The sequence below is a fragment of the Gekko japonicus genome, unplaced genomic scaffold (assembly GCF_001447785.1).
Source record: "Gekko japonicus isolate JY-2015 unplaced genomic scaffold, Gekko_japonicus_V1.1 scaffold1496, whole genome shotgun sequence".
In the NCBI taxonomy this organism is placed as follows: domain Eukaryota; kingdom Metazoa; phylum Chordata; class Lepidosauria; order Squamata; family Gekkonidae; genus Gekko; species Gekko japonicus.
Window position 1 is genome coordinate 185569 of NW_015172600.1, and position 13060 is coordinate 198628.

The following is a 13060-nucleotide window of genomic DNA, read 5'->3' on the forward strand; positions in this document are numbered from 1 at the left end:
CTAACCAAACGTTGTGAGTCCCAGAGTGCAGATAAAAAGGAGGAAAGAATAATCTAAGCTGCTTTGGTGCCCACTGTGAAGAAAGACTAATTTTCTTAGGGAGAGGCTGTGGGGGAGGATGGTGGAGACGGAAAGCTGAAGATAGAGAGGCAGATAAAGGTAGGTTGGCTGTTGGGTGGGAAGGAAATTGTGTTGCCAACTCCAGGTTGGGAAATTCCGGGACATTTGAGAGGTGGAGCCTGGAGAGGGTGGGATTTGAGGAGGGTCCTCCATGAGAACCACCATTGCCAGCCTCCAGATGAGGACTGGAGATCACCCAGAATTACAACTCTTGTCCAGGTGACAGAGATCAGTTCCCCTGGATAAAATGGCTGTTTTGGAGCGAATTCGGGATGCTATAGGCAGCTAGTGCAATGGTTTCAGCGCAGGCAGGATGTGTTCTCATGGAGATAGGCCCAACAACAGCCTGGCCACTGTAGCTTCTGACTTTGGGACAAGGGCAGCCCCATGTGCATTACAATAGTCTAATCTTGAGGTGACCGTTACCATTGCCAAGTCACCACGTTTGAGGAAGGGAACTGCCTAATCAGCCAGAGATGGTAAAAGGCTGCCATCCCACCTCAATCCAGATGTATACAGTATAGTAAAGGTAAAGGTTCCCTTGCTCGAAAGCCAGTCGAGTCCGACTCTAGGGTTGCGGTGCTCATCTCTGTTTCAAAGCCGAAGAGCCAGCGCTGTCCGAAGACGTTTCCATGGTCATGTGGCCGGCATGACTAAACACCAAGGCGCACGGAAGGCCTTTACCTTCCCACCGAAGTGGTACCTATTTATCTACTTGCAGTTTCTTGCTTTCGAACTGCTAGGTTGGCAGGAGCTGGAACTAGAGATGGGAGCTCACTCCATCATGCGGCACCCGGGTCTCGAACTGCTGAACTACTGACCTTCCACAGCCTGCAGTTCAGCATCTTAACCACTTGAGCCACCGCAGCTCCTCAGTATACAGTATAAAGGATGCTAAAATGATATATGTGCATGCACACACACACACACATTGGTTGTTGTGAGGGTTGTAACAGCTACTAGAATCAGAAAACCTTGTGTTGGAGCCATGCATATCAAGGGGGGTGCAAATCTCTCCCATGGCAGCCTTCCAGCTCCCTCTTCATGCTGCTCCTCGGGGTGCGTTCCCTATCCCCCAGAGCAGCATTTTAGGAGGCATTTTTATCTGTGGCAGGAGGGGGTGGGGTGGGGAAGTCATGCTTCTATGCATGGAGGCCCTTCTTCTGAGAAAGGAAATGTTAGGATCCTATCCAATGAACCCTCATTCAGAAATAATAATACTTTCAGAGTTGATAATCAGAAAACATATCAAGGATATGCTCCAAGTCAGTACTTGTATTTGTACTTGTACCATGCAGCTTAGTGCAGCTTTAGTTGACCCCATGCCTCTTTTGGTCCATTTCTTCTCCACCTTGATGGTCACTCACAGAGAGCTGCTGAGAAGTGCTTTTAGTCCCTTTGGAAGTACATTTAGTGCCTCAGTCTCTATTAGCTGATTAATTTTCAGTGTGTGTGCGCGCAAGAGAGAGAGAGAGAATGTCTAGCAATTCTGGTTTTAGCTTTTTGATGTTTTCCTACTACATGCTTTATATACACCTGAGATCTTTAGAAGATAAAAGTATGTGTGTGTTTGAAATCATTTATTTCATTGGCTTGTTTCCCACAAAGTTCAGTGTTTTCTCATTAGCCTGTTTCTTTAATGAACTTCATTTTTTAATGTTGATTACATACGTAAGTGCCATCAAGTTGCAGCCAACTTATGGTGACCCCAGCAAGGGGCTTTCAAGTGAAGTGAGAGGCGGAGGTGGATTGCCATTGCCTTCCTCTGCAGAATCTAATGCTGATTACTTTCTTGTTTGTTTGAAATTCCTCTTTTGTTCTAATTACTTCTCATCTACTTAGCTTAAGCCCACTTTCAAGGCCTGTCACACACTGTGCCCTCTGTATAGAGTCCCATTGGTATTGTGCACTTTTCATTGCAGGCACAGCACCAGTTTATTTACCTTTGGCTTCCTGCTCATGGATTTCTTCTGCAGTAGTCGTTCATGTGATATATACATATCAACATATCATGCACCACTATACCACCTAGTTGTCGTGTTTCAAATGAGTGACCGTAAATTCTCAGTCTGGTTCTTATATTGTGACCTTTTGCATTGTTTTTCTGCTCTGAGCTAATTTAAAATTGTGGTTCTACACAGTGCTTAATCTACTGTGATGGACAGCTAATTACAGATACATTATATCCTTCTGAAAACACTGATTGATGGAGTTCAGAAAGAATTTTACTCTTTTACCTGAATGAGTTCAGTCGAGAGTGTCAATTAGGAAGGAAGGTGGGGGGAGTAGAGAGAAGAGAGAAGGATCTGGGAGGATTCTGAAATATAGAAAGGGAAGTGGAACTTGTAGTCCCCCCTCAGTGAAATAGCACCTAGGAAAGAAGGGTGATAGTGATGGAAAATTTGAATTTATGTGTATATTCCTGCCTCAACAGACTTTAGTAGTTTTGTGTCAACTAAGCTTGTGTCTGTTTATTTTAGTGACAGGAAAGCGATCTCTCTTAACAGTCACAAACAACTGTTTGTAGAACAAAACAGCTACATTTTTGTCACAAACCACTGTATATAGTTATACCAAGTTTCCCTCGTTTGTATTGCCTTTTTACCTGCCCAGTGTAAAACTGGAACCCCCTGACAGTCTGACTTGAACATTTTCCCATGGGAGTGAAGTAAAACAGTTTATGTGTTTTGAATTCTTATCAGCATCATGTGTGTCGTATTCAGACATATACCAACACATGGTTTTCAGTTCTTTCACATCCTAGGATGAGTCAGAATGTATCTATATACATTTTAACATCTGGGGAATAGAAAGAGAATAAGAAAAAAAGAAGGCACCACTCAGCAAAGAGGAAGGGGAAGCATCTTATCTATATTCCCCATAAAATCCCCCCTCCCCCCGGCAAGCTCTTACTATGTCTGCTTGGAAGCAAGTCCCTCTTCACAAAGTCCTATAATTTTCCTTTTGTATTTGTTTACAGCCTAATTAATAACTTCCTATTCTCTCCTAGCTAGCCGGTTATCTTGTAGCACTCTTGAATTATAATGGTTGTTATTTTCTCTTCTCTTGGGGATGTAGGGCCATTTTTTTTTTTACTTGATAGCCAGCTTCTTTTATGATTATAATACAAGGAACCCGGCAACCACTGGGGTGGGGAGTTTCCAGCAGGAAAAACAAGGCTGGCAGCACAGCAGTGTGACTTCTGCACTGGAACTGACATCATCATGTCACTGGCAACATGGGGATGCTCTGTCATTTTTACCATAGGGTTTTTGCCCAAATACCAAGGCATCCCTGCACTGCTGTTGACATGATGATACCACTTCTGGTGCATGCCAGAAGTAACATTGCTGTGTTGCTGGATACACAGGCCTAGGCCTAGGTTTCCTGCCAGTGAGTCCCCCAGCAGCCAGCTGACTGGTGCTGGAGGAGGGGCTCTGGAGTAAGGGAATTCCCCCCCCCTCTTGGAGAGGGCCTGGCAGCCCTGTTATAATAGGACAACAATGATCCATGGATGTTTAACTGAACCATTCAGCTGTGAAAGGGAATTAATTAAGCTGAAAGGAGAAGGAATAGAGAAAAATTCAAAAGAACAGTCTTCTTGGGAAGCTGAAATAGCACTTTGACTGTCCACACAGGGCACTCTAATGCTGCAATTGAATTTTATGATAAAAATACCACAGATCAAACCCGATAGACAACACAGAAAATATTGGAATGCAAAAGGGGTCAATTTAAGTGACACCAGGATTGCTCGTAAAAACTGGGTGTGCTAACCATGGCAATTCCTGATTAAACAGCTATTGTAGAGCCACTTCTCTGTCTGAAATATCTGGTACAACAGGCTCCACTCCTAATATTTTTTAATCCTTTCCATAAATTTCTCATTAAAACAGCAGTAAAGTATACATTATTGTTCTCTTTTTTTCAGGTCTGACAGATGAAAAAGTGAAGGCCTATCTTTCTCTTCACCCGCAGGTACTGGATGAATTTGTGTCAGAAAGTATTAGTGCTGAGACAATAGAGAAATGGCTGCAAAGGAAATGCAACGCAAAGGAAGGTAGGATCTTTGTTCATTTTGGAAGCTCTGAAGAAACATCACTTAGTGATAGGCTGATTTTAGAATAGCATTTTGCTATACTCTCATTCCTGCATATTCAGAGGTAGAGATTCTGAAGGGCAGAAGGTCACATATGATCCTGAAAACTCTCATGTGAGTGATCTCATAGACCTCCCCGCCTCCAGTTTCATGTTTGCCTTTTATGGCAACAGTACTATTCAACAGTACTTGTATTTGTTGAACAGTACTTGTTTGTCCAAAACAGGCCTCAAAATGACAAAGTTATTATTTCTTCCAGAATATAAAATGGGATTTTAAACATGGCAGTCCGCACACATTACAACATATTCATTTGCTTTGCAATATGAAAATAAATCTATCATAAATGTACTTGCTGTTTTTGAGCAATACAGTAAAACAATTTTCCATTGACTAACATTACAATTAGTCATCCACATTTACATTCACATTATTAGTGTTCGGGCAGCCTTATTTTGGCTGGAGACCATTGTGGATGTTTTACTACCTTTTAACTGTACAAGACTCACTTTATGAGTGAACTTTCATAAGTCTAAATCTGGAACAAAAGTATAATAATTTCAGCTGACACCACCAGATGTGGCTACTAGCCTGCCAGGAAGCCTGAATAAGCACAAGCCAAGGGAAAAACTTGTGAGCTAGTTCACATGTTCTTAGATGTACTTCTAAAACCATAAAATGCAGACTCAACAGATACAAACACATGTAACATATAAGTGCAGTTGCCAGGAAGCCATGATTAGTTGCAGCTGTCTTTTGAGTCTGTGTGTAATGTCTGAAATAACCCTAAGCACTCATATCTGGATTTCATTGGTGGAAGACTTAATGCTTAATCATACAAAGCATGCCATAGAGTCCATTTGGAAGCATATGGGGTGTTGGTAATGGTGGTGAAGAACGTTTTCTTACCTGACATGATTACATTGTCTTCTCTATCAGTATTGGTTTAGGTGGTCTGAGATCTGCTAACATCTAGATTTGAACCCCTGGAAATAATTGAATTGATTGATCACTGCCTTACTTTTGCTGTATTCTTTGCTGATATTTCTTGTCCTATTCCGTTTGGATGCTAGATTTAGTACAGATCCCATATCATATCAGGAGTGTCAATAATGCTTGTGGTCTGTTGACACATGGCATTCAGTAGTTGGTTTCCTGATATTTCTTGTCCTATTCCGTTTGGATACTAGATTTAGTACAGATCCCATATCATAACAGGAGTGTCAATAATGCTTGTGGCATTCAGTAGTTGGTTTTCTAATTTGGTGCAGGCAGTGCAAGTGTGCAGCGTAGGTAGTGGGAGGTCAGTATGTGCCTCACATATAGCCAACCAGACCCCCTCCCTATGAGACAGTCTATGCACAGTATATCTGCAGTTGAGCTCACTTCGGTGATTTTATTCTAGCAATTTTAGAAGTTACAGGCCGTTATAATGGTTGATAGAGAACATTGTGTTAATATAGAACACAAATAGCATTAGAATGTAACCCAGTAATTCGTATTCATTTTCAAAGTTAGATATTTGACTACAGCTCTGAATCGAACAGTAGTACAGCTAGTTTTTGAATAGTTAGGAGCTGGAAACATACATTACTTTTAGTTTTTTAAATATATATATATAGTTATATGATCTAGATAATCAAATGGAATTCAGGGGAATTGTAAAGAACATGGTGATGCAGTATGATTATTCAGTAACTTCTTGATGTTCTGTTGCCTCCCACTACTGTGGAAAATGAAATAGTGACATAGGGTATTAATATTCTCAAGCTGTTATTTAGCTGCCTTTAAGACTATATTACACCCATTAATACTATATTAGTAACAAATATTGCTTTTCTGTACTTATGTTTCTAAACATATATAAACATATGAAGCTGCCTTATACAGAGTAAGAAGATTGTTTGTCAAAATTAGTATTGTCTACTCTGACTGGCAGCAGGGTCTCAGGTAAAAGTCTTCCATATTACTTGTATCCTTTTTAAAACTGGATTGAACCTGGAACTTTCTGCATACAAACAGATGTTCTACCACTGTGCCATGGCTCCACCGCAGTGTACAATATATTCTGTTATATAGTAGAAAAATGCTTTCTAAAAATTATGACTATGTACGCTGGGATGGAGTGATTAATAAATCAAATAAATAATAATAATATACAGTACTAGAATAGGAATGGTTGGCAGAAGAGTTTTATCACTCATTCAGGCCCCATGCAAATTAGACACCCATGCTTTGGATGTCCAGCAGGCCTATAGGACATTTCTGTGGGAATGAAGGTAGTGGTTGTGGTTCCAGTTGCCCATCACGTATACTTGGTAAATTTGTCAGAACTGACCCTTTATGTCTGATAGTAGCATCCACTTCTTAGAAAACGGAGACACAAGAGAGGGAACTATAGCACATCCTCTGCAGTTATTATCATCCTCCGGTTATTTAGGACATAAAATATTTTCAAGATAAAAATGTATTTACTCATAAAAATTCAACATGCCACATGGCTAAAACATTACAGATTGAACTGTTAAGTATTTGCAAAAACAAGAATTTCAGAATCATAAACACAAACAAAACAACCAGCACAAAAGCTCCATTTCCCCCCCTCTTTCATTCCCACAGACAGCCCCCCTCTCCCCCATCAAATTCCTGGAGAACTCTTACTATATATTACTTAACATGCACAAGAACAAGGCTTCACACACACAGAGGTATTAACACTTGTTGGGGCCCTGTGGACTAGAATACAGCAAAGACAGCATTCAAATGGAAAGACCATCTCCCATACTATCCAGCTCACCAGTTAAGGTTTGCCTCTCAAGCCCCGCTCTCTGTATCCCCGATTTCAGAGGTGAGGTGGGTAGGGATTAGAGGCAGAGCTAACTACACAGATAATACAAGGCGTGAGCTGAACAGAGTAGACTGTCGAAGCAAGGAATGTGCATTGCGCAGTAAGAGAAGAGAAGAAGGTGTGTTTTTCAGTAAGAAGGCACCCTTTGCCAAATATTTTAAAAGATTGCTGCTCTTTTTCTACATTATTCAGAGAGGTGACTGAAGTATAACATTAAACACGGAGAACTTTGGCAAGGCTTCTTTATGCTGCCAGCTGGAAGAATAAATGCATACTGTACCCACATGCTTCAAAAATCAGATTCTCTACTTGATGTGTGATTAGGTCAGACCTGAGTATAAGCAGAAGAATCTGTCTCCGTTGCATGTAGTTGGAACCTTTATATAAGGCAGGATATGATTCCAGCCAAATCTCTTTAGCTGTTCTGAAAAGAAGGAATTTATGTTCTGGTCATTTTTCCAATGCATGTGTTTGTGCAGTGGACACGCAAACATTTGCTCAGTGTAATATTTTCAGTCCCTGGAGTACAATAAATAAAATATGTCTTTAATACAAATGTACGTATGTTGTAGTTACCGTAGAGTTCCTTAAGAGAGAATGAGATGGTTCCCTTGACGTAAATCTGTTCCACACTGGATCACTGCTGTCTCCCATGTGGTAACCTATCATTTCTGCTGCTAATGATCCCCTTACCCTTGTTGACGTTAGCAGATGATTCCCAAGGGACATTTTCTTTTGTTTCCCTTGTCAGCTGGTCTGAAAAGAGTGCACTGTTCAGTCTTCTTGACTTCTCTGCAGATGCTGAGAATTGCACTTCAACGTTCAGCAAAAGTCTGTTTGTTTTCAGTGTATTCAGGAACATAGAAACAAGAAAGTGCGCCAGCCTATTTTATATTCTGTGGCAGATTAACCCTAGAAGCACAGAAATCACAGATGTTTAGTATCATTGTCTTTCTTAGCGATATTGTTTTGGTGTTTTTATTTTTCTCTTATAAAAGAACCAATTAACACATAAAGGTGAAATTATGTACAAAAAAACAAGCAGTCAGAGCACTGTAGTAGGTATGAAGGGCAAATACAAAAGGGTGAAAAAGTTTGCACTCAGTTTGAAATCTTCCCAAAGATTTCACAGTATAGTGAAAACAAACACAGAGACTGTTACAATTTGTTCTTAAGTTAAAGCCAAATCCATAGAGGTCAGCAGGCCTGTGAAACATTGGTTCTCAGGAAGTGGAAGCTGTCCATGTTATTACTTTCTTCCATCACGCATGCCCCCTATACTATAATCTGTAAATTGCAGGAGGTGCTTATCATGTGGTCCCTTCTCCCAGTTCAAAAAGCCTCACCCCCATTTCGAATTGCATCCAGATCTCTGATCTTGGGCTCAGCTCAGGAGGAGTTCATACTTACCTTCCTCCAGCCCTAGCCTGATCTCTTGTCAGTTCCCCACCCCTTCCTCATTAGATACAGGAGAAACTGCACAGGGCCTCATTAATTGCAGAATGAATTCCATAATATCCATCCATTATATCCTGCCAGGTCTGAGTCTGTAAGAGGGCAAACATGTTTCCTGGGGGTTTACACCCCAGGTTTTTCATCCTATGCCTTTTAACAGGTCTTCTAACAGGGGAGTTGAACTTCAAATTGGTGTGTAAGGCAAAGAGAGGTAAGTGTGTGAGAGAGATATGTCCTGAGGTGTGATTCCTGAACTGTTTGGGGTTGGGTGTGTCTGTCTGAAAGTCTTCTAGCTTTTGGTGATGAGTGCTCTAGAAGCTCATTATCTTGCTTCTGCTGAGTGAGGTCAATCAGCTGCCTGCTATTGTCTTTAAGACTCCACCCGGGGGTGGAGTCACAGCTCACAGCTGTAAAGCATAGTCCATTACAGGTCTGACTGTAAGAAAACACACAGGTTTCCTGGAGGCTTGCATCCAGTGTTTTTGAACAGTGCTTAACAGGCAAGTTGAGCAGGGGAGGTTGAGGGGGAGCAAGAGAGAACCTGTGTATTCTGAGGACCTGAATGATAGTGTTCTCAGAATTGCTTCTGGTTCCATGTGCAGGGCCAGCTAGACAGGCACAGAACAGGGGTCTCAACACATGGATGAGAAGCTGGTGCCAGGAGGAAGGATTTAAAATTATTAAGTGCTGAGGAACTTTCTGCAACAATCTGAACCTCTCCAAAAGAGATGGGCTTCACATGAACCAAAAGGGAACCATTCTGCTGGCACAATGTCAAAAAGGTGACAGAGCAGGTTTTAAACTAATCCCTGGGTATGTGTGCGTGTGTGTGTGGGAAGCCTAGAGGAGCTGGGGAACCTCTAGTTTGGTGCAGCTCATTCCAAAGGGAGGATAGTGTAAACATTCAAGGAAGTATTGGTAGGAGCACAGTAGAATTTGGGAGTGAGAATAAGATGACAAATTGATTTCTAAAAGTCTCCTGCCTTCTCCTGTGATGTCTTTCTGATAACATGCTGTGCCTTATTTCCTGTTGCAAGCCAAATGGTGGGCCAGATGGCCTGAACAACTTTATAACCCACATTTTTCACACTTCCATGCTAGAAGCTAGACTGTAAGGCTCCACACTAGGCCCCACATGCGAGAAGTCACGTAGGCAATAAAGAGGCTGTGGAGTTTGGGTCACCTGACTGCAGGAGGGGCTCCAAATTTCTAGCCATTCCTGTGTTGCAGCTATGGCAACCAACAATTGGGCACACCCATGCCCACTCGCAATTGGCTGATGGCCACAGCTAATTTGTGACTGGAATTGGGCTATAATTGATTGATCCCTCTGGGAGTGAGTCTCTTAGCTCTCCCTTCCTCCTCTTGTCGTTGTCTGTTTTATGACGCCTGGAAATGCTGTCTCTTGGAAAACAAAGAGTTGCTTTGTGACTTGGAGCACATGGCTGTGCAAAAATGGGATTTCCCTTCAAAATCCCTTGGTACTGGCACTATCTTGGACTGATGAATACTCCTGACGTGGTAACTATGAATCATTAATGTTTAGTTAAGGCAAACAGCCCTAGCCTTTGTTATTTTTGTAATCTCTGGTAGTCTATGCTAAGCTCTGTACTGAATAAAGATTCTCCTTATTGCTAAATTGGTTTTGATGTTGTAACTGAATTCCAAGTCTAAGCCTGGTGCCTAACCCTGACCACATATGCTACCTTGGTAAGAGTGTGCACCTCTGGATAGAATTGCTATTGTGTTAAATCCCAGATGCCAACTAAGGGTTTATTTATTTTTTATTTTTTTATTTCATTTTATTTCTATCCTGCCCTCCCCACATGCGGGCTCAGGGAGGCTTACAAGGCACTAAGGTGCTATAAAAACAGGTACAATAAAACAGCAAGCTAAAAATATAACATCTCACAGATACACGAAGGACTAGATTACACATTCTCCCTTACATGTCATGAGGAGGTCCGATGATAGAATCCAACTCCACAGGGAGATGGCATGAGCCATGATGTTCCCACTTCCCAAAGGCCCATCCCCGGTGGTCCTGCTCCGCAGATATACGGTGGTGGTAGTGGTGGCGGCGGCCCCTATTCAAAAGCCTGGCGGAAGAGCTCCGTCTTACAGGCTCTGTGGAACTGTAAAAGTTCCTGCAGAGCCCTGATCTCCTCCGGGAGCTCATTCCACCAGATAGGGGCCGCCACCGAAAAGGACCTGGCCCTTGTGGTAGCTAGCCTGGCCTCTTTTGGGCCTGGGGTCACTAAACGGTGCTGTGACCCCGACCGAAGTGCTCTTTGGGGCCTGTATGGGGAAAGACGGTCCCTCAGGTATGTTGGAATCTCTCCCTTAGGAAAGGCGGGGACTAGTGAAAAGAGGTTCTGGTGGCATATTGTTCTGAAAACCCGAGAGGGTATAGCCTACCTCTGGGTTTGTTGTTTGATGTACTGATAAGTACAGGATTCATTCCTAGACTGGCATGCATATTAAGCGACACACCCCTAATGTAGCCAATCCTCCAAGAGCTTACAGTAGCTCCTGTAAGAAGAGCTCTGTAAGCTCTTGGAGGATTGGCTACATTAGGGGGTGTGGCCTAATATGCAAAGGAGTTCCTGTTACAAAAAGAGCCCTGTGGGCTAAATCCTGTACAGATGACAAAGGAGGACCATGTGTGGAGACAAAGGGGTGAAGGGAGGCTATGGTTATTGGAGAGGGAAATATGATATAGGTGTTTATATGCCAATGCTAGAAGCCGCCAAACCAAGATGGGGAGCTGGATTGTTTGGTGTCTTGTAGGTGTCTTGGTAGAATGGGGGAAATCAGTAGGATATAGTCATCCCTGCACATAGGCTGCATTGACAGGACAGGGAGGGACATGTTGGTGGAGGTGTTATGTTGTATATCAGACTCAGTTAAGCTAGAAAACATTAGGGGAATGAACTCCCCAACAGAAGAGATATTGGTGGAAATACTGGTTTCTAAGGGTTACTTAAAAGTGGGAGTGTACTATTGCCTGCCTGATTAAATCCTTGAGGATGGAGAAAGAAATAAGGGAGGTAACTAGAACAGATAATGTTGTGATACTGGGTGACTTCACAGCTACTCTCATATTGACTGGGTAAACACGTTCTGGTATCATATTGTAGAAGTGAGATTCCTGTACATCATAAATGATTTTGCAGTGTTGCTCACAAAGCCAACCAGAGGTGTTGTGGTCTTCAACTTAGTGAGATATGTAGATAATGTTGCACCAGTTGGGAGTGCTGACTAGGGCTTGTAAGTAGGAGACAACAGGGTACCAGGTAGAAACAAACTTGGAGAGATGTGGATTGTCTGATTGTGAACTCTTGAGTGAATCAGAAATTTTTGCTATTACATAATGTTCCCAAAGTTTGTCCTGCCAGGCTGCTACTGATGGTGCTGCAGGGGATTTTCAGTTAGTAGCAATGGTTAAGCAGGCTATTGCCAGGAGAGTTGAGATGAGTTCTCTTTTATGGTGGTGTGCTGGGTGTCTTGATGACCAAGAAATAAAAGGGATTGCTAAAGAAATATGGGGAGATGGCTGAGAAGCTCAATGCCTTCTTTGCATCTGTATTCACTGTGGAAGGTGTGGGGTGCATACCCATGCCACAGCCGCTACTTTCGGAAAGGGAGACTGAAGAAATAAGTCAAATTGAGGTGGTGAGAAATGACATTCTAGACCTGTTGGCGAAATTACAAACCACTATGTTTCCAGATGCTAGGCCTATTGAGGAAATTACAAACTACTAAGTTTCCAGATGCTGATGGCATGTACCTGAAAGTTCTTAGGGAACACAAATGTGAACATATTGTTCTCCTAACATTTACTAGTAACTTGTCACTAAAATCTGCCACTGTATTAGAAGACTAGGAGCTGCGGTGGCTCAAGTGATTAAGATGCTGAACTGCAGGCTGTGGAAGGTCAGTAGTTCAGCAGTTTGAGACCCGGGTGCCGCATGATGGAGTGAGCTCCCATCTCTAGTTCCAGCTCCCGCCAACCTAGCAGTTCGAAAGCAAGAAACTGCAAGTAGATAAATAGGGACCACTTCGGTGGGGAAGGTAACAGCGTTCCGTGCGCCTTGGTGTTTAGTCATGCCGGCCACATGACCACTGAAATGTCTTCAGACAGCGCTGGCTCTTCGGCTTTGAAAAGGAGATGAGCACCGCAACCCTAGAGTCGGATTTAACTGGCTTTCGAGCAAGGGAACCTTTACCTTTACCTTACCAGAAGACTAGTGAGCAGCAAAAGTTACATTGATTTTTAAAAAGGGATCCAGAGGGGGTACCAGGTAATTAGAAGCCAGTTAGCCTAGAATCTGTCTCAGCAAAATCGGTAAAAAAATTGTTAATCAAAAGTAGAATTATTAGGCATGTAAATGAGCAAAGCCTGCTGAGGGAAAATCAGCATGGTTTCTGCAGAGGAAAATCCTGCCTCATCAACTTTTTGAAATTCTTTGAGAAAGTGAAAAACAGCTACATAACAGTGACCCAATTGATATTATATACTTGAACTGTAAAAGTCT

The 13060-nt window shown here is 42.4% G+C and overlaps 1 protein-coding gene across 1 annotated transcript in view; it reads left to right on the top strand.

Annotated features, from left to right (window-relative positions):
- Positions 1-13060, top strand: part of PDE10A (phosphodiesterase 10A) — a 158784-nt gene that overhangs the window by 35749 nt on the left and 109975 nt on the right. Inside the window, exon 3 of the mRNA XM_015421576.1 lies at positions 4052-4180. Coding sequence (XP_015277062.1) covers positions 4052-4180 — 129 coding nt within the window. The remainder of the gene's footprint in view (positions 1-4051; positions 4181-13060) is intronic.